The sequence below is a fragment of the Hylobates moloch genome, unplaced genomic scaffold, assembly GCF_009828535.3.
Source record: "Hylobates moloch isolate HMO894 unplaced genomic scaffold, HMol_V3 SCAFFOLD_1, whole genome shotgun sequence".
Lineage (NCBI taxonomy): Eukaryota > Metazoa > Chordata > Mammalia > Primates > Hylobatidae > Hylobates > Hylobates moloch.
In genome coordinates this window covers 173,792,308-173,813,878 of record NW_026652276.1, presented here as the reverse complement: position 1 = coordinate 173,813,878, position 21,571 = coordinate 173,792,308, and the positions used below count along the sequence as shown (strand labels likewise).

At 37.9% G+C, this 21,571-nt stretch overlaps 1 protein-coding gene across 5 annotated transcripts in view; it reads left to right on the top strand.

The window, feature by feature from the left end:
* The window catches only part of GRM3 (glutamate metabotropic receptor 3), a 220,332-nt gene that overhangs the window by 155,605 nt on the left and 43,156 nt on the right, over positions 1-21,571 (top strand). Inside the window, exon 4 of one of the 5 annotated variants that reach the window (XM_058425201.1) lies at positions 20,183-20,463. The exons of 3 other annotated variants lie outside the window; for them this stretch is intronic. In XM_058425201.1, the coding sequence (XP_058281184.1) occupies positions 20,183-20,190 (8 nt within the window). In that variant the 3' untranslated portion in view covers positions 20,191-20,463. Of the gene's footprint in view, positions 1-1,545; positions 2,063-20,182; positions 20,464-21,571 lie in introns of those variants that run through there. One more of the 5 variants, XM_058425199.1, reaches the window with a different exon arrangement.

Here is a 21,571-nt window from a genome sequence, read left to right as displayed (position 1 = left end):
TCCCAAGAATTGAAAGTGATTTGCCCAAGGTCAGTCAGCTGGTTAGTAACAGGGACCAGGACTGTTAGCTTGTTAGTAACAGGGGCGAGGTGAAATTCATGTCACCTGACCCAGTGCTGCTTTTGTATGTGCACAAGGACTCTGGGAAATTTATGTATTTGATCCCAAACATCTACCACAGTTTCTGATCCATTCTAAACATTAATGAAATGCTATTGAAGGAATGAAAGATAATCAATAGGTTTATAGTATGTTTTCTTTTTTTATTTCTTTTTAAGATACCTTTAATGCTCCTGGTCTACTTTTTCAGTTGACACAAAGGTGCTTCATCAAACACCCAAACTTTGAACGCTGAGCCTTGGATTCCAAACCTTAGTATATTTAAAAATAAATAAAGTTTCAAATCATTTTTTAATTGTTCAGTAAAATTATTTCCATGTGTAAGAGTCATGTCATCCAGAATCCTCAAGTAAATATTTAAATGAGAATTATGTTTGGTGTCATGTGAATTTTCAAACTTACTTTGAGTAAAATTTCAGAATTTATGATGTAAAAGAAAGCTTAAACTATGCAATACGGTTAAGAAAAAGGAAGTAGAGAGGTCTATGAAACATCTAAAGAAATAGAATATCACTGTGATTGTGTTCACAGTACAGTACACTCTCTCTCACTTTTTATCCGGAGACCAGTTCCAGAAAGTCAAATAGAATAAAATCGTAGAGTTACAAAAGGCCTTCCTCAAAGATGAGCTTGCCCCTACTTCTCACTTGACAGAGGTGAAAATTCAGGATGTCAGCATTATTATCTTCACTTACTGAAGCACACAAAAGTGAACTCAACTGTCAGGGTGATGTGGTAACTGGAGTATACCCAATTTGAAGGAAAAAAGAAAGAGCTTCCATTTGCTAAACGTAACTGCCAGAAGTGCCCCAAGACACATCCAATGTCATGTAGGCACTATCTTGGGAATAACATTTATGCCATTCCTCTCTGCAATTCTTAGGGTTAGGCTAAACTGTTCGAGAATGGAGAAATTGAGAACTTGACACAAAAGAAAATTAATCCAAGTTCACATAATGAATAGGTGACAGAGTAAACTGCCAAGGTCCTGATTTAGTCATTCATTCCACAGATACGTTTAGATGTCATGCTAGGACCTGAGGACCCAACAGTAAACAAGGCAGATGCAGTCCCTGCTTTGTAGAGCTTACACAGACTTTTAATCACCAAAAACAATTATAAAGTATAAAAACATGATTATTATGGTTTACGATGTTAGGGTGTTGCCCCAGGATTTTTGTTCTGCTTTGGTTTGGATTGGGAAATTACTATGTATCTTACACCCAGAAAAGATCTAGGATCCCTGAAGAAATCTTACTCCCAGGGCTTCACTTATATGTGAAGAGGACAATTCCCTGTTACTGATAGATTCATCATAACAGAACTGAATAGTATGTACAGCTAAGCTAAGACAGTTTTCTTTTTTATTTATTTGCTTGGTTGGCTTAGTTCGTTGGTTGGTTGCGTTTTTTTTTTTGCTACCAGTTAAGAGACAGACTACTGGGATCAGAGACCTAGAGCCTGGTGGAGACAGTCCAGCCTTCTTCTTATGTTTACAATTCTCTACACCTGGAAGAGGAGAAGAGGCAGAAAATGGGTAGTCCAGCCTTGCCACCCTACTCACCTCTGTGTCTGATTCATCCAATAGGAACAAGGTTCACTCCTGGTTGGGACTATAATCACAGAGCACAGGCCAGGAAGGGCAGATTTTCTGGGACACTGCACTCCAAGGAATAACGTTTTAGCTGGCCCCAACCCAGCAAGGCTCTCCTCTTGAAAAGTACAGGCCATCCGAGGCACAGTGAGGAAGCCAAAATGGTAATGGCCACATCTTTAGATGAATGGGCTTTGAAGTCCCTGAAAGAGCAAACTGCTCTTGATCTTGCTTCCTCCCCTGGAACATTTGTAGTTCCCACAAAAGCACAGAAACTTGTTCCAGCTCTGCTGATCAAAAGCATTTCCAAAATGTAAAGATAAATATCCTGTACTTCTTTCTTCCCCTTTCTCTCTGGTCAACTTCCTGGGGTCATAAGAATAAAATTTTAAACCCCCAAAGGGCACCACTAATGTGGTCACTTATTTGTTTATGCACCGTGCATCTGTGCTTTGGTGTCTTAGAGGCTTGAGAAATGATTCCCATTTTAAGGTCATGCAGTGGAGAACAGGAGCCTCTAGGAAACCTAATTTTCCACTTAGGCTTGTGCTTTCTGCTGCTGCTGCTGCTGCTTGCTATTTTTACTATTATCATTATAGTGGCTATTATTATTGTCATTATTATTTAATAATCCTTAATTTATTATGAGTCATTTATACATCCTGTGAGGCAGAAAGAAGTAATGATCCCCAATGAAGTATGAAAGAAATGGATCGTACCACCTTGCTAGTCAGAAAAAAGTACAGTAAATATACTATTTCCTTGATGTTTCCAGACTTTTTTGGATACTGTGGTATATTTACAGGGATATCACTTGCAAAGATATCTGGAGATTGGAAAAAAATATTCTAAGTATTTTTTTAAATGTAACTAAAATCCTGTTTAAAAATCAGTTTACCTTATCTATGTCCCTTTCAAGATAGCTTGTATTATCCCAACAAGAACATAGTCTTCTAAAGGTTTCTAATCTCTGGAAACTTTGTCATAGTAGAGTTAAAAACATGTTTTTTTTCCACTTCTGTATACCTTTGTGCTATTACTTATCCTGAGCAGGACACTGAGAAGTCAACATACAGAAAGGAACTGTTTTCATTAGGTTCAGAAAAGCTATCAGATTGCTGTACTCACCAGGATAGCAATCACATACTGAAATAGAGGAATGTTCTCTAAAGAACTTTAAACGATTATACTGTTATCCAATGGAACATGAGAGTATGGGAAGCTATCCTAAAGCTGAGTTTAGTAAGCCTTCACAGAAACATAGCAAAATTTTCATAATGCCTGAACAATGAGCATACATCCTAAAGATTAAGGATGCTGATGTTATACTCTGAGGAGCAGGCATTGAGAAGGATGGCTAAAGAACTTGAAAACTAGTCACCATTTTCACCTGCCTCTTACCAAAAACACTTAGCAGGGGTCCACAATACTCCTTATCACTTTATGTGACATCAGCAGGCAAGGTTAGCTAGTCAGTCTGTTTCTTCCCTGAACCCCTAGCATGGTTCCTGGGGCTACTGTACCTACACTCCAAACTATGATAATCAAAGGATTCATTCCACTGCCTAAAGTATATTAGAATTTGTTAACGTGGCAGAGTCCTCCAAGTTATAGTAATAACATTCCAGAATATTCAAAGATTTCATTCTCTTTTGTCTTTAAAAAAAAAAAAACAATTTTACTAGCACAGAGTTGACCATAACTTAAATTTACAAAATAACATCTCAACTACCAATTACAAAATCATATTCATACACACAAAGCTGCTGGACCAGGTATGATTAGATAGTCTAAGATTGCCATTAATATTAACCTACTACTTGTCCATTCATTCTTCCTAGCACACAATAAGTAAAGTAACAAAAGTTTCTCAAATGTACCTTTTTTTAAAAATTAAGACACTTTAATGTATTACTTTAACAAGCCACTTTGGAAAAGATGATTATTTCTCTTTTACTTTTAGAGTGGGGTTGACACATACAGAACCGAAGTATAGGAGGATAAGTTAAGAGCCATTGGTCTAGGTTATTTTTTATTTTATTTTATTTTATTTTATTTTATTTTATTTTATTTTATTTTAATTTTATTTTATGTTCCAGGATACAAGTGCAGAACATACAGGTTTCTTGCACAGGTAAACATGTGCCATGGTGGTTTGCTGCACCTATCAACGCATCATCTAGGTATTAAGCCCCACATGCATTAGCTATTGATCCTGGTGTTCTCCCTCCCCCTGCACCCCTGACAGGCCCCAGTGTGTGTTGGTCTCCTCTCTGTGTCCATGTGTTCTCATTGTTCAGCTCCCACTTATGACTGAGAACAGGTGGTGTTTGGTTTCCTGTTCCTGTGTTAGTTTGCTGAGGATAATGGCTTTCAGCTCCAACGATGTCCCTGCAAAGGACATGATCTCGTTCCATTTTTTGGCTGCATAGTATTCCGTGGTGTATATGTACCACATTTTTTTTATCCAGTCTATCATTGATGGGCATTTGGGTTGGTTCCATGTCTTTGCTATAGTGAATAGTGTTGCAACGGACAGAACGATTTACATTCCTTTGGATATATACCCAGTAATGAGATTGCTGGGTCAAATGGTATTACTGGTTCAAGGTCTTTGAGGAATTGCCACACTGTCTTCCACAATGGTTGATCTAATTTACATTCTCACCAACAGTGTAAAAGCATTCCTATTTCTCCAAAGCCTTGCCACCATCTATTGTTTCTTGACTTTTAAATAATGTTTATTAATAACTTTAAGTTCCTTGTAGATTCTGGCTTTGTCAGATGAACAGATTGCAAAAATTTTCTCCCATTCCATAGGTTGGTTGTTCACTTTGAGAATAATCTCTTTTGCTGTGCAGAATCTCTTTAGTTTAATTAGATCCCATTTGTCAATTTTTGCTTTTGTGGCAATTGCATTTGATGTTTTAATCTTACAATCTTTGCTCATGCCTATGCCCTGAATTGTATTGCCTAGTTTTTCTTACAGGGTTTTTATAGTTTTTGGGTTTACATTAAAGTATTTAATCCATCTTGAGTTAATTTTTGTATATGGTACAAGGAAGGGATCCTATTTTAATTTTCTGCATATGGCTAGCCAGTTTTCCCAGCACCATTTATTAAATAGGGACTCCTTTCCCCATTGCATGTTTTTGTCAGGTTTCTTAAAGGTCAGATGATTGTTGATGTGTGGTCTTATTTCTGAGATCTCTATTCTGTTCCATTGGTCTATGTGTCTGTTTTTGTACCAGTACTATGCTGTTTGGGTTACTGTAGCCTTGTGGTATAGTTTGAAGTCAGGCAGCATGATGCTGCCACCTTTGTTTTTTTTGCTTAGGACTGTCTTGGCTATATGGGCTCTTTTTTGGTTCCATATGAATTTTAAAGTAGTTTTCCCTAATTCTGTGAAGAATGTCGATGGTAATTTAATGGGGAAAGCATTGAATCTATAAATTACTTTGGGCAGTGTGGCCATTTTCATGATACTGATTCTTCCTATCCGTGAGCATGGAATGTTTTTTCATTTGTTTGTGTTCTCTCTTATTTCCTTGAGCAGTGGTTTGTAGTTCTCTGATATGGTTTGGCTGTGTCCCCACCCAAATCTCATCTTAAATTATAGCTCTATAATTCTCACGTGTCATGGAAGTGACTCAATGGGAGGTAATTGAATCATGGGGGCAGGTCTTTTCCATGCTGTTCTCATGATAGTGAGTAAGTCTCATGAGATCTGAAGGTTTTATAAAAGGGCAGGTCCCCTGTGAATGTTCTCTTGCCTGCTGCCATGTAAGATATGCCTTTGCTCCTTCTTTGCCTTCTGCCTTGATTGTGAGGCTGCCCCAGCTATGTGGAATTGTGAGTCCATTCAACATCTTTTTCTTTATAATTACCCAGTCTCAGTTATGTCTTTATTAACAGAGTGAAAATGAACTAATACAATAAATTGGTACCAGTAGAGAGGGGTGTTGCTCTAAAGATACCTGAAAATGTGGAAGCGACTTTGGAACTGGGTAACAGGCAGAGGTTGGAACAGTTTGGAGGGCTCAGAAGAAGATAGGAAAATGTGGGAAAGTTTGGAACTTCCTAGAAACTTGTTGAATGGTTTTGACCAAAATGCTGATAGTGATATGGACAATGAAGTCCAAGTTGAATTAGTCTCAGATAGAGATGAGGAACTTGTTGGGAAGTGGAGCAAAGACAACTCTTATTATGTTTTAGCAAAGGGACTGGCAGCATTTTGTCCCTGCCCAAGAGATTTGTGGAGCTTTGAACTTGAGAGAGATGATTTAGGGTATCTGGCAGAAGAAATTTCTAAGCAGTTCAATATGTGACTTGGGTGCTGTTAAAGGCATTCAGTTTTATGTACTCACAAAGATATGTATTGGAATTGGAACTTATGTTTAAAAGAGGAGAGCATAAAAATTTTGGAAAATTTGCAGCCTGACAATGCGATAAAAAAGAAAAACCCATTTTCTAAAGAGAAGTTCAAGCCGGCTGCATAAATCTGCATAAGGAGTGAGGAGTCAAATGTTAATTGCTAAGACAATTGGGAAAATATCTCCAGGACATGTCAGAGACCTTCACAAAATCCCCTCCCATCACAACATCCCCTCCCATCACAGCTCAGAAGGCCTAGGAGATAAAAAATGGTTTCCCGGGCTGGGCCCAGGGCCTCAGTGCTTTGTGCAGTCTCAGGACTCAGTGCCCTGCATCCCAGCTGTGGCTAAAAGGGGCCAATGTAGAGCTCAGGCCATTGCTTCAGAGGGTGCAAGCCCCAAGCCTTGGTGACTTACACATGATGTTGGGCCTGCATGTGCACAGAAGACAATAATTGAGGTTTGGGAACCTCAGCCTGGATTTCAGAGGATGTATGCAAACACCTGGGTGTCCAGGGAGAGGTATGCTGCAGGGGTGGAGCCCTGGAGCCCTCATGGAGAACCTCTGCTAGGTCAGTATAGAAGAAAAAAGTGGAGTGTGAGCCCCCACACAGATTCCCCATCTGGGGACTGCATAGTGGAGCTGTGAGAAGAGGGCCAACATCCTCCAGACCTGAGGATGGTAGATCTGCCTACAGCTTGCATTGTGCACCTGGAAAAGCTGCAGACACTCAACCCAGCCCATGAAAGCAGCCAGGAGGGGAGCTGTACCCTACAAAGCCAGAGGGGTGGAGCTGCCCAAGACCATGGGAACCCACCTCTTGCATGAGCTTGACCTGGATGTGAGACATGGAGTCAAAGGAGACCATTTTGGAGCTTTAAGATTTGACTGCCCTACTGGATTTTGGACTTGCGTGGGTCCTGTATCCCCTTCATTTTGGCCTACTTTTCCCATTTGAAATGGGTGTGTATAACCAATGCCTGTACCCCCGTTGTATATAGGAAGTAACTAATGTGCTTTTGATTTTACAGGCTCATAAGCAAAGGGACTTGCTTTGTCTCAGATGAGACTTTGACTGTGGACTTTTGAGTTAATGCTGAAATGAGTTAAGACTTTGGGGGACTCTTGGAAATGCATGATTGGTTTTGAAATATGAGGTCATGAGATTTGGGAGGGGCCAGGGGTGGATTGATATGGTTTGGCTGTGTTCCCACCCAAATCTCATCTTGAATTGTAGCTCCCATAATTCCCACATGTCATGGGTGGGACCCAGTGGGAGGTAATTGAATCATGGGCTGATGATTTTATAAAGGAAAGTTCCCCTCTTCTTGCCTGCCACCATGTTTATGCGATTTTGGTGTTCATTCACCTCCTGCCACGATTGAGGCCTCCCCAGCCATGTGGAACTCTGAGTCTGTAAACCTCTTTCCTTTAAAAATTACCTAGTCTTGGGTATGTCTTTATTAGCAGAGTGAGAGCAGACAATACATTCTCCTTGAAGAGGTCCTTCACTTCCTTTGTTAGCTGTATTCCTAGGCATTTTATTCTCTTACTAGCAATTGTGAATGGAAGTTCACTCATGATTTGGCTCTCTGCTCATCTATTGTTGGTGCATAGGAATGCTTGTGATTTTTGCACACTGATTTTGTATCCTGAGACTTCGCAAAGGTGCTTATCAGCTTAAGAAGGTTTTGGGCTGAGATGATGAGGTTTTCTAAAGATCATGGCATCTGCGAACAGAGAAAGTTTGACTTCCTCTCTTCCTATTTGAATACCCTTTATTCCTTTCTCTTGACTGATTGCCCCAGACACAACTTCCAATAATATGTTGGATAGGAGTAGAGAGAGAGGGCATCCTTGTCTTGTGCCAATTTTCAAAGGGAATGCTTCCAGCTTTTGCCCATTCAGTATGATATTGGCTATGGGTTTGTCATAAATAGCTCTTATTATTTTGAGATACATCCCACCAATACCTAGTTTATTGACAGTTTTTAGCATGAAGGGCTGTTGAATTTTGTTAAAGGCCTTTTCTGAATCTATTGAGATAGTCATGTGGCTTTTGTCTTTGGTTCTGTTTATATGATGGATTACGTTTATTGATTTGTGTATGTTGAACCAGCCTTTTATCCCAGGGATGAAGCCAACTTGATCCTGGTGGATAAGCTTTTTGATGTGCTGCTGGATTTGGTTTGCCAGTATTTTATTGAAGTTTTTGCAACAATGTTCATCAAGGATATTGGTCTAAAATTCTCTTTTTTGGTTGTGTCTCTGCCCAGCTTTGGTATCAGGATGATGCTGGCCTCATAAGTGTCTCCTATTATTTTGAGGTATGTTCCATCAATACCTAGTTTTTTTTTTTTTTTAGATGGAGTCTCGCTCTGTCGCCCAGGCTGGAGTGCAGTGGCACGATCTCTGCTCACTGCAAGCTCTGCCTCCTGGGTTCACAACATTCTCCTGTCTTAGCCTCCTGAGTAGCTGGGACTACAGGCACCCGCCACCATGCCCAACTAATTTTTTGTATTTTTCTTAGTAGAGATGGGGTTTTACTGTGTTAGCCAGGATGGTCTCGATCTCCTAACCTTGTGATCTGCCCACCTGGGCCTCCCAAAGTGCTGGGATTACAGGCGTGAGCCACCGCGCCTGGCCAATATCTAGTTTATTGAGAGTTTTTAACATGAAGGGATGTTGAATTTTATTGAAGGCCTTTTCTATGTCTGTTGAGATAATCATGTGTTTTTTGTCTTTAGTATGCTTACTGATTTGTTATGTTGAACCAGGCTTGCATGCCAGAAGATTAAGAAACTCACTCAAAACCAAACAACTACATAGAAATTGAACAACCTACTCCTGACTGACTCCCAGGTAAATAATGAAATTAAGGCAGAAATCAAAAAGTTCCTTGAAACCAATGAGAAAAAAGAGACAATGTACCAGAATCTCTGGGATGTAGCTAAAGCAGTTTTAAGAGGGAAATGTATAGCACTAAATTCCGGCATCAAAAAGCTATGAAGATCTCAAATCAACACCTTAACATCTCAATTAAAAACTAGAGAACCAAGAGCAATCACACCCCAAAGCTATCAGAAGACAAGAAATAACCAAGATCAGAGAGGAACTGAAGGAGATAGAGACATTAAAAGATACCCTTCAAAATATCAATAAATCCAGGAGTTGGTTTTCAGAAAAAAATAATTAAATAGATAGACTGCTAGCTAAACTAATAAAGAAAAGAGAGAAGAATCAAATAAACATAATAAAAAATGATAAAGGGATATCACCACTGGTCCCACAGAAATACAAACAACCATCAGAGAATACTATAAACACCTCTATGCAAATAAACTAGAAAATATAGAATAAATGGATAAACTCCTGGACACATACATCTTCCCAAGGCTGAACAAGGAAAAAGTTGAATCCCTGAATAGACCAATAACAAGTTCTAAAATTGAGGCAGTAATAAATAGCCTACCCACTAAAGAAAGACTAGGACTAGATATATTTAGAGGTGAATTCTACCAGAGGTACAAAGAGGAGCTGGTATTATTTTTTCTGAAACTATTCCAAACAATTGAAAAGGAAAGACTTCACTCTAACTCATTTTATGAAGCCAGCACATCCTGATACAAAAACCTGGCAGAGATACAGCAAAAATAGAAAACTTCAGGCCAATATCCCTGATGAACATTGATGCAAAAATCCTCAATAAAATATGGCAAACTGAATCCAGCAGCACATCAAAAAGCTTATCTACCAGAGTCTACGTTATTTAAGTTATTTAAATTGCACTTTGAGACAAGATTATACTTTCTACCGCTATAGTAAACAAGTTGGCTAGCAACTAGTCTCATGTTTTATGTTTTACCATGGCAAACTTCTTTTTTTTTTTTTTTTTTTGAGACAGAGTCTTGCCCTGCCACCCAGACTGGAGTGCAGTGGCATGATCTCAGCTCACTGCAACTTCTGCCTCCCGAGTTCAAGCAATTCTCCTGCCTCAGCCTCTCAAGTAGCTGGGACTGCAGGTGCATGCCACCATGCCCAGCAAATTTTTGTATTTTTAGTACAGACGGGGTTTCACTATGTTGGCCAGGCTGATCTTGAACTCCTGACCTCATGATCCACCCACCTCAGCCTCCCAAAGTGCTGGGATCACAGGCATGAGCCAGTGTGCCCGGCCACCACATCAAACTTCTTACAAGTTTGTTCTTCATGATAAAGCAAAGACAGAATTTGGAATTGAGTGTTTTAGAGCTAGCGCTGCTAGAGAATTTTCCTTTTTAATATGGAGGGGATTTGTGGGCAATGGTGACATATGTACATAGAAAAACAACACAATGCTATAGTTATGAAACTTTTCAGAGAATCTTTAGTATTCAGTGTGAAACAGTGTCAGGTACTACAATAGATGAGATAAAAAGAGTAAAAAAATTCTTTCTGCCATCAAGTATCATAGCAACTGGTAAGGGCAATAAGAGAGTAACTTTTACAATACACAGCAGTTCATCACTGGCCTCTTAAGAGAGCTATAAGTTGCATAGTATTTAGATACAAAAGAGGGATCATAGTGAGCAGAGGGTCAGAAGAGGCTTCCTAAAAGCTGTAATTTTTAGAATACGATCAAGATTTCATTAACAAATTCAGAATTCCTTGGGAAATTAAAAATCAAATTGAAACCATAAAGTGTTGTTTTGATTTTACAGATTAAATATAAAATGTGTACTTTAGTCCCGTTGTATAAAAAATAAACTTCTCTAAAACCACATTGGTTGTGATCCTTGGTCTATCATTTTTACCCTGAATTTAAGCTAAAACCAATTAAATTTTAATCTGAAAGGAAAAGAAGAAAAAAGAAAACTAGCATTTATTGATTGCCACTGGCCTGACATAACCATTTTATATATTTTATTCATTAATTCTCACAAAAATCCATCAGGTTGGTAGATATTATTTCCCTCTATTTTATAAGTTTAAATGTGTCTCAAAAGTGTTAAATGTCTTTCTCCAATTTGCAAAACTAAGTGGCTTTGGAGATTTGGAGACCCAAGTCTATCTGTTTCCTACTCACACATTATTTTCCACTCCTGCTTCCTAAAAAGAAAAGAAAAAAAAAAAAACAAAACAAGGTTTGTATTTAGAAAAAGGATGCAGTCTCATTGTCATTTGGCTCAGCTTACCTATGTGCATTCACAGTAATAATAAAATATTGTTTCCAAATCTGAATAATACAAGAAGGTATTTGTTAACTCACTAATTGTTATAATGTAATTGTTATAATGATTTCTTTAAAGAATGACTCATAGGAAAGGCCTCCAACTACATACTTCACTCCTTCCTCTGAGAGCATCAAATTGCGCCAGATCAATATTTGCAATATCATACTGTTATTTCTGAGAATCAATAGTAAATTGAAAAAAAAAAAAAAACATAATCAGGCTACAGATGACCATGTCTTCAATGCTGTTGAAGACTACATTGCTCTTCCCTATCACACCATTCTCTCACTCTAATTACAAACCTCCATATATTTAAAGTAAATTGATTGAAGAAATGAGAAAAATACTGGGTCTGAAACCCTTCCAGGTTTCCATCCAAGACCATGATAGTTTTGTGGGTTTGTTTAATGGGTTTAAAAGCTTTTCTTGTTGAATTCATGTTATTAAGGGCTGGTAGTAGTAGTTGTTTTATAGCACACATCACAAATCAAGTTAAAAATTTTAAATGCAATTAATACCTTCATAAGTTAGAGCATCTTCAGAGTTTTCTATCACAAAGTTTTGTTTACAGGCTATTCAGTCACCAATAATCACATTTTAGCAATATACCACTTTCTTGGGGTACTTAACAAAATCTTTATCCCTAAAATGCTTATAGTCTAATAAAACCTTCAACCATGATTATTTCAATTGTAATAAAAGTAGAAAACAAAGAGAATTTATCATTTCTCAGTCATCAAAAAGCAAGGCTTTAGATAAAGAAGACATTTATATCTTCATTTCTATTCACTATGTGTAATCTTCAGCAAGATTTTAAACAACAGATACATAAACAAAATATATCTAAATGTAAAGCCAACTTCCAGAGATGAGTTCCTTATCTTTTGCCTACCTCAATTCACCCTTAAAACTTACCCTGTCATGAATCCTTCCTCAATTTGAATCCTTTCTTTTCAGTAGAGAAATTTGTCAAATTCCTTTTCTGCCTTTTTCTGTTGCAAGGGTCTTTTAAGGCTGAATTAATCCAATGGCCAAACTGTAGAAAAGAAAAAGGAAAGTATACTTTGTTTTCCTTTTCTTGGGAGCATGATCTCATGGTTGTAATTAAAATACTATAGCAATATTTAGGATGCTGATAGACACTTTTAGACATAAAGTAAGAGTAATAAATTTGACAACAAACCTGGGAATACCAGAGGCTGCCCTCCCAGCCTTCTACTTTTTGCTGCCACCTACAGTTTAAGTTTAAGTCATCCAAGTTACTTGGCTAAGTATTGAATTAACTAGCATGATTCCCTGAGTGCAGGCACAGCTCTTTTTTCGCATCCCAAGCTCCAGTGTGGCAAGAGGTATTCGTTTGTTTGTTTGTTTGTTTGTCCCTCATGTTTGATGGCCCACCACAAGAGCTCACTCAGTCATGAAGCTGAAACAAAGATATTGTCAAAAGTTCAGAATCCTAAAATTTGAGTAATCGTTGTGAAGATGTATGTCACTTATCACTTTATCATTTTTAAGTTGCTTTTGATCACAGTCATTTGATCCTTAACCACAACCCTGTGAAGTTGGTCAAGCAGATATTATTATTTACCATTTTATAGATGAGAACATAGAGAATGAGGTGGAGTCCCTCAACTACGGTCAAAGAAAAAGAACCCCTCCTGGAGTAGAATTCACATTCTTGGATCGTTGCACAGTGATATGTTCCTTCAACTTGCAAGGTTATAGGCAGTATAATGATTGTTATCTCATAATGCATAAAAATTGCACTGGAGGCAAAACCAGTCTCCAGTTGTGATTGTCACTGGAGATTCTTGAGAGACTATTGCTATGAATAAGAGTAAGAGACACTGAACCCGTAAAGATCATATTCATTCTAGATCTGTCACTGAGTGGCTCAGTGGATTAGGGCAAATCACATCGACAACCCAGGATTCATCTGCTAATATTTCAGAAACACAACCCATATGCTAAGTACCAAATATTAATAGAATTGTCAGATATGGTATTTTTATTTTTATTTCTTGAGATGGAACCTTGCTCTTGTCGCCCAGGCTGGAGTACAATGGCGCAATCTCAGCTCACTGCAACCTCTGCCTCCCAGGTTCAAGCAATTCTCCTGCCTCAGCCTCCTGAGTAGCTGGGATCACAGGTGCCCACCACCACGTCCAGCTAACTTTTCTGTATATTTAGTAGAGACGGGTTTCACCATGTTGGCCAGGCTGGTCTCGAACTCCTGACCTCAGATGATCCGCCCTCCTTGGTCTCCCAAAGTGCTGGGATTATAGGTGTCAGCCACTGCACCTGGCCCAGATATGATATTTTTGTCCTTGCTTTTCATATGACAGGTGTTTCTGTTTCTGGGGAAAAATAGAGCGGATTTCTAATAGTGATAATAGGATATCCTTCTGCATTTAAAGAGGATGGTAGGTATGAGTGTAGTGGCTCATGCCTATAATCCCAATGTTTTGGGAAGCTGAGGCTGGAGGACTGCTTAAGCCCAGAGTTCAAGACCAGCCTAGGTAATATAGTGAGATCCCAACTCTACAAATTATTTTCTTAATTAACTGGGCATGGTGGAGCACGCCTGTAGTCCCAGCTACCTGGGAGGTTGAGGTGGGAGGATCGCTTGAGCCCAGGAAGTTGAGGCTGCAATCAGCCATGATCACACCACTGCACTCCAGCCTGAGCCACAGAGTGAGACCTTATCTCCAGTAAAAATAGAAAAGAAAATAAAGAGGATGGTAGTATACATTCCACTCACACTGAGATTTCCTAAAGGAAATTGGATTAGAAATGGACTTTGAAGAACCAGGGAAAATTTATGTGTTGTTCAATATATATTATAGACCTTTTTTATAATTTTTTAAACTAGACTTTATTTTTTAAGAGCAGTTTTGGTTTCAGAGCAACATTAAATGGAAAAAACAGAGAGTTCCCTCATACTCCTCCCTGACCACATATACACAACCTTCCCACCATTAACATCCCAATCAATGTGGTGCATTTGTTACAGTTAGTGAACCAACATTGACACATCATCAACCAAAGCTCATGTTTTACATTAGGGTTCACTCTTTGTGTTATACATTCTATAGGTTTTAATTGTAAAATAACATCCATTCACCATTATAGTACCAGAGAATAGTTTCACTGCCCTAAGACTCCCCTGTGCTCCACCTATTCATCTCTTCCTCCTCCTAAACCCCTGGCAACCACTCATCTTTTCACTGTCTCCACAGTTTTGCCTTTTCCAGAATGACATGTAGTTGGAATCATATAGTATGTGCCTTTTCAAGTTTGCTTCTTTCAATTAGCAATATGCATTTAAGATTGCATCATATCTTTTTTATGATGATGATTATATTTTAAGTTCTAGGGTACATGTGCACAACATGCAGGTTTGTTACATATGTATACATGTGCCATGTTGGTGTGCTGCACCCATTAACTCATCATTTACATTAGGTATACCTCCTAATGTTATCCCTCCCCCTCTCCCCACCCCACGACAGGCCCTAGTGTGTGCTGTTCCCCACCCTGTGTCCAAGTGTTCTTATTGTTCAATTCCCACCTATGTGGTGTTTGGTTTTCTGTCCTTGCGATAGTTTGCTCAGACTAATGGTTTCCAGCTTCATCTATGTCCCTGCAAAGGACATGAACTCATCATTTTTTATGGCTACATAGTATTCCATGGTGTATATGTGCCACATTTTCTTAATCCAGTCTATCATTGATGGACATTTGGGTTGGTTCCTAGTCTTTGCTATTGTGAATAGTGCCGCAGTAAACACATGTGTGCATGAGTCTATATTGCAGCATGACTTATAATCCTTTGTGTATATACCCAGTAATGTGATGGCTGGGTCAAATGGTATTTCTAGTTCTAGATCCTTGAGGAATCACCACACTGTCTTCCACAGTGGTTGAACTAGTTTATAGTCCCGCCAACAGTGTAAAAGTGTTCCTATTTCTCCACATTCTCTCCAGCACCCGTTGTTTCCTGACTTTTTAATGATCACCATTCTAACTGGTGTGAGATGGTGTCTCATTGTGGTTTTGATTTGCATTTCTCTGATGGCCAGTGATGATGAGCATTTTTTCATGTGTCTGTTGGCTGCATACATGTCTTCTTTTGAGAAGTGTCTGTTCATATCCTTTGCCCACTTTTTGATGGGGTTGTTTGATTGTTTTCTTGTAAATTTGTTTAAGTTCTTTGTAGATTCTGGATATTAGCCCTTTGTCAGACGGGTAGATTGCAAAAATTTTCTCCTGTTCTGTAGGTTGCCTGTTCACTCTGATGGTAGTTTCCTTTGCTGTGCAGAAGCTCTTTAGTTTAATTAGATCCCATTTGTCAATTTTGGCTTTTGTTGCCATTGCTTTTGATGTTTTAGTCATGAAGTCCTTGCCCATGCCTATGTCCTGAATGGTATTGCCTAGGTTTTCTTCTAGGTTTTATATGGTTTTAGGTCTAACATTTCAGTCTTTATTCCATCTTGAATTAATTTTTGTATAAAGTTTAAGGAAGGGATCCAGTTTCAGCTTTCTACATATGGCTAGCCAGTTTTCCCAGCACCATTTATTAAACAGGGAATCCTTTCCCCATTGCTTGTTTTTGTCAAGTTGTCAAAGGTCAGATGGTTGTAGATGTATGGTATTATTTCTGAGGGCTCTGTTCTGTTCCATTGGTCTATATCTCTGTTTTGGTACCAGTACCATGCTGTTTTGGTTACTGTAGCCTTGTAGTATAGTTTGAAGTCAGGCAGCGTGATGCCTCCAGCTTTGTTCTTTTGGCTCAGAATTGTCTTGGCGATGCGGGCTCTCTTTTGGTTCCATATGAACTTTAAAGTAGTTTTTTCCAATTCTGTGAAAAAAGTCATTGGTAGCTTGATGGGGATGGCATTGAATCTATAAATTACCTTGGGCAGTATGGGCATTTTCACGATATTGATTCTTCCTATCCATGAGCATGGAATGTTCTTCCATTTGTTCGTATCCTCTTTTATTTCATTGAGCAGTGGTTTGTAGTTCTCCTTGAAGAGGTCCTTCACATCCCTTGTAAGTTGGATTCCTAAGTATTTTATTCTCTTTGAAGTAATTGTGAATGGGAATTAACTCATGATTCGGCTCTCTGTTTGTCTGTTATTGGTGTATAGGAATGCTTGTGATTTTTTCACATTGATTTTGTATCCTGAGACTTTGCTGAGGCTGCTTATCAGCTTAAGGGGATTTGGGGCTGAGACAATGGGCTTTTCTAAATATACAATCATGTCATCTGCAAACAGGGACAATTTGACTTCCTCTTTTCCTAATTGAATACCCTTTATTTCTGTCTCCTGCCTGATTGCCCTGGCCAGAATTTCCAACACTGTGTTGAATAGGAGTGGTGAGAGAGGACATCCCTGTCTTGTGCCAGTTTTCAAAAGGAATGCTTCCAGTTTTTGCCCATTCAGTATGATATTGGCTATGGGTTTGTCATAAATAGCTCTTATTATTTTGAGATACATCCCACCAATACCTAGTTTATTGACAGTTTTTAGCATGAAGGGCTGTTGAATTTTGTTGAGGGCCTTTTCTGAATCTATTGAGATAGTCATGTGGTTTTTGTCTTTGGTTCTGTTTATATGATGGATTACATTTATTGATTTGTGTATGTTGAACCAGCCTTGCATCCCAGGGATGAAGCCAACTTGATCCTGGTGGATAAGATTTTTGATGTGCTGCTGGATTCACTTTGCCAGTATTTTATTGAGGATTTTCACATCGATGTTCATCAAGGATATTGGTCTAAAATTCTCTATTTTTTTTGCTGTGTCTCTGCCAGACTTTGGTATCAGGATGATGCTGGCCTCATAAAATGAGTTAGGGAGGATTCCCTCTTTTTCTATTGATTGGAATAGTTTCAGAAGAAATGGTACCAGCTCCTCTTTGTATCTCTGGTAGAATTCAGCTGTGAATCCGTCTGGTCCTGGACTTTTTTTGGTTGGATATTGCAGATGTTTTTACATAAGTCCCAGCCTTAGACTCTGGAAATTAAGAAGTGAAACCTAGCAATGGCCCCACCCTCTTCTATAGCTTTTTTTTTCACTAACAAGCTAGTACAGATGTAGAATGCCACATGCTGATCCATACCATGAAGAAAAATATAGCACACCAAGTGGAATAAGGCATCGCAGGTAGAGGGGTGTCTGTGTGTGTGTGTGTGTTTGTATGTGTGTGTGTTAGAATTGGGGTGGAGGGTGTAGAAGGTTAATGTTTTATATAATGTAATCAAAAGAAATCTCACTGACAGTTTGAGCCAGAGGTCAAATGAGCAGAGACCCAAGGAGGTGAGGGAGCAACCCATGAGGAAATATGGGAGAGAGCTTCACAGCAAGGAATAACAAGGCCTAAGGTGTGAGCCACCTGTTTAATATGTTTAAGGGGAAGCAAAGAGACCAGTGTGTCTGGATGGAGTTAGCATGGAAGAGACAGAAGAAATGAGGTCAGAGAAGTTGTGAGAGCCTTGTAAGGATTTTGGACTTTACTCTGAGTGAAATTGGAAGCCATCGAGAGACTCTGAGAAGTGACAGGAACAATATCAAAGATTTCAAATAGGGAATATTTTAAAATTATGATTATATATCAGAAAAAGCTAATAAAGAAACCTAAAGAGACTTATCAATGTTGACATTCTAATACATATCTTCTATCAACACTGAGGATTCCCCCGCCATTTAAATTTTCAGAGAGAATAACATGTTTTAAAGTCTCCGAGCCACTCAACTAGAACCAGAATCAATTCTCTATTATACAATCCAAATTAAGCACAGTTAAAGTTACTTCTCATGTTAAATTGTAATTTTTATATTCAAGACTCAACTAAACTCAAATATAGTATTACCAAAATAATAAAGTGTTTCTACAGAAATCTGTATACTTCCTATCCAGACTTCCCATCATACAATTGTGGATCATGTTTTAAAAATTCACAGAGGGATGTTTGCTGAGCCCTGAATGTCGTGGTGATAACAGGATATTCTTCTCTGTGTAAATCTACCTTCCTCACAGCAAAATGTCTCTAATCTAATTGTGTGACTTCAAGCAATCCTCGGGTTGCTCTAGCCTCTTGCACATCCTGTTCATAATAGGGATAGCAAGGTGGCCTACTTCTCTCTCTGTAATAATTTATTATTAATGATAGGATCATCACAAAATATTGTGGGCTTCATTGATGAATGTGTTATGTCATTTCACAACAATTATTGAAGCATCATTCTTATGTCAGACATTGGGAAGAGTACAAAGGAAAAGGTTGTTGAGGATACTACCCTCCAACAAGTGCTAGTCTCCTGGGAAAGGCAAGCGTGTATTTTGAAAGGTAACATGATGCAGAATGCATTACGAGCTGTCACAGGAGTATTAGGACAATAAAATCATCTGTTTGGTACTTTAGATTTAAAAAAAAATATTTCACATACAGCATCTCATTTAATGTTTACACCATTCCCAAACAAACAATGCTTCTTAAACATATTCAAAGGGAATGTAAATTTCAACTAAAGATTAAGGAAAGAACAGGAGTAGCTCAAGGAAGACCTGATGACAAGAACATGAAGGATAAATTATTTTAAAATCGGATGAATATTTGTGTAAGTGTGAAATGTAGAAAACTCTAATGATCCTCAGAACTAGCTCTGTTGCCTTTTCATCCGAAGGTGGGGTCTCCTGTTGTTTGGTTTGCGATGACCTTAAATCGTCTTTATTCCTAAAGAAAACCACATAAATTCTATCCCGGCATGGCTTACTCAATCTCATTCTTTGTCAAAAGGTCAAGAAAATGGAAACTTTGGTTCAATATTGTCAAAGAAAGAAAATACTGAAATCCATTATACAGTTGTGGTCATCCTTAATATTTAGGAACATAGCAAGCACAAACTTTTTAAGAATAACATGGATATAATATTAAATGAAAAGATGACATTCTGCTAGAAATTCATTATTAGTTACTGCTTTTATTCTGAAAAAAAATGTTGATATACCTCATGTAATCGGAAGTTTTATACTTTCATTCCACTTCACTGAAAATAACAAGGTAATCTTATGTGGTTCCTCCAAATTGGAAACCACTTCACATAATATATTGACCAAAAATGTTCCCTCTATAAGTTTAAAACTGTCTTCTTTCTTGAAGTCAATCTTTGCTTAACGGCTTTGCATAGAGGTAACTCCAATTCAGGGTAACTTGCCTGCAGCCCAAGTATTGCAATATAAATAAAATACACTGGACAGAGAATCAGGAGATGTGAGGTCTGCCCCAAATGGTTATATTGACTAGCAAGTCATTCCTGTTACTTAGGTCTCAGTTATGTCATCTATCAAATGAAAGAATATTTCTTAAAAAGAATTTTTTTTCTTGAAAATTTGTGTTTAAAACACTCATTTGTGATAGACATATCTACATACACACATTGCATACAAATATACCCAATAAAATAAATTCCCATATTTTTTCACAAAATCACCATGGATCATTTTTCCCACTTCATCAAAATTTCATCTAGTCAATAGTGTTTCTTGACCTGGGGGACCATTTTTAATTGACACTGGCCAGAGTGTCATTTTTCCTGTTTGTTTGAAGCTCATGATAAAATTTCCCAAAACATCAATTTTCATGTGAATTTCTCCATAAGAGAAACATCAGGTAAAAAGTAGGGAAGGCAGAGCAGGAACTGAAAGCAACTCATGTGAACCATAAATTTTTGTTTACAGCACATGAAGTATCATCCAATTGCTTCACAAGCCATAATTAGAGTAAAAGTTGAAGATAAGGAACAACAATAAAGTTTTGCTGAAGGGCTGGAAAAAACGTTTAGCTTTATTTCTTTTCGCATTTTTTTTTCAGATTGCTAATACGAAGAGTCAACTTTTGAACCTTAAGCCATTTTTAGACCAGCCCTAAAAGAAGCAATAAGAGCAACTAAATCACTTCATGGACCATTTTGTTTTTCTCAATCCTAGGTGTATGATTTTCCTTTCCTGCAATGTTTCCACTCACCAGGAAGTATCATCTCTAGGGGGACCATTCAGCATAGATGAATAGAGATGCAGCAGCTTAGATGACACATTTTACTCACCATCAATGGCAAATATTCCCCAAACCCTAAACTGTGCCCTTGTTGTAACCTCACATCCATCTGACCCCATACACTGAAAGGCCTTCAAAGAGCTCATTGGATGCAATATTTGCGCAAAATTGAAAGGAACCTTAGAGATTACTTAGTCAAAGCTTGAAATCTACTTTCTAAAGTCACGTAACAATTTCTTAAACAATATTATATTAAGAATTAAAATATTTAAATCTGATAAAAGTGGAGTCACTTTGATTGAATTCAGATGTGGAAAACCTTGATAATCATCTGTATAATCCTCTTTTTCTTCTCTTCCCCTTCCTCAACCTATTGTACTCATTTGTTAAATGAGAAAGCTAGTGTGATATTTCCATGTAATAGAAATAGAAAGTTTATATAATAGATTTATAATTATCTGTTGATATATAGCTTATAATTTATATATAATAGAAATTATATAATAACAGTTTCTGTACTTACAGACTGTACACTTAGTAATGATAAAGAACAAAAATTCTACCCACCCTACTGAACCAAATGAGGGTATGAGCAATTGTCTGTGGTCATGGCTTTCACAACCATTGCAGTTTATTAGTTTGAAATGTTTTTATGAAAATTATGTACCCCATTACGAGAGGTAAAAGCAGTGAGACTGTTAAAAGTGCAAGTAAGAAAATACATGTGACTATCAGAGAAAAGAGATGTGAAATAATTTTAAGTGCTGAGAAAAGTGATGAATTTTGCAATGCATATATTAGATTAAGTTTTGGAGAGCTTAGTTAATTCTCAAGGCAAGGCAAGGGATTGCCTGATACAGTGTGGGACAGCCCTGTGAAATTGTACAGATGTGCTTGTGCATTAAGAGACAAGAAAAGCAACTGAAAAAAAGGGAGAAACTTTAGAGTATGTGGCTACAGAATCAGTATTAATTCTGATGCCTGTTAACCAGGTGTTAATTCCAAAAAAAGGTTAGGATTAACTTTAAGAATTTAAAATCTACTCTCAGTAAAAACATTACTCCTGAGACTTTTGTTCCAAGCCCCTGATGATCCAGTGGTTTCAAAGTCCATTAGAATCTGAACAGAATTAAAGTGAGCATCCAGGTTGTGAAGGAGAATATAACTGCTGAGAAATTCCTCACAGCATTTGCTGGGCATATCAAA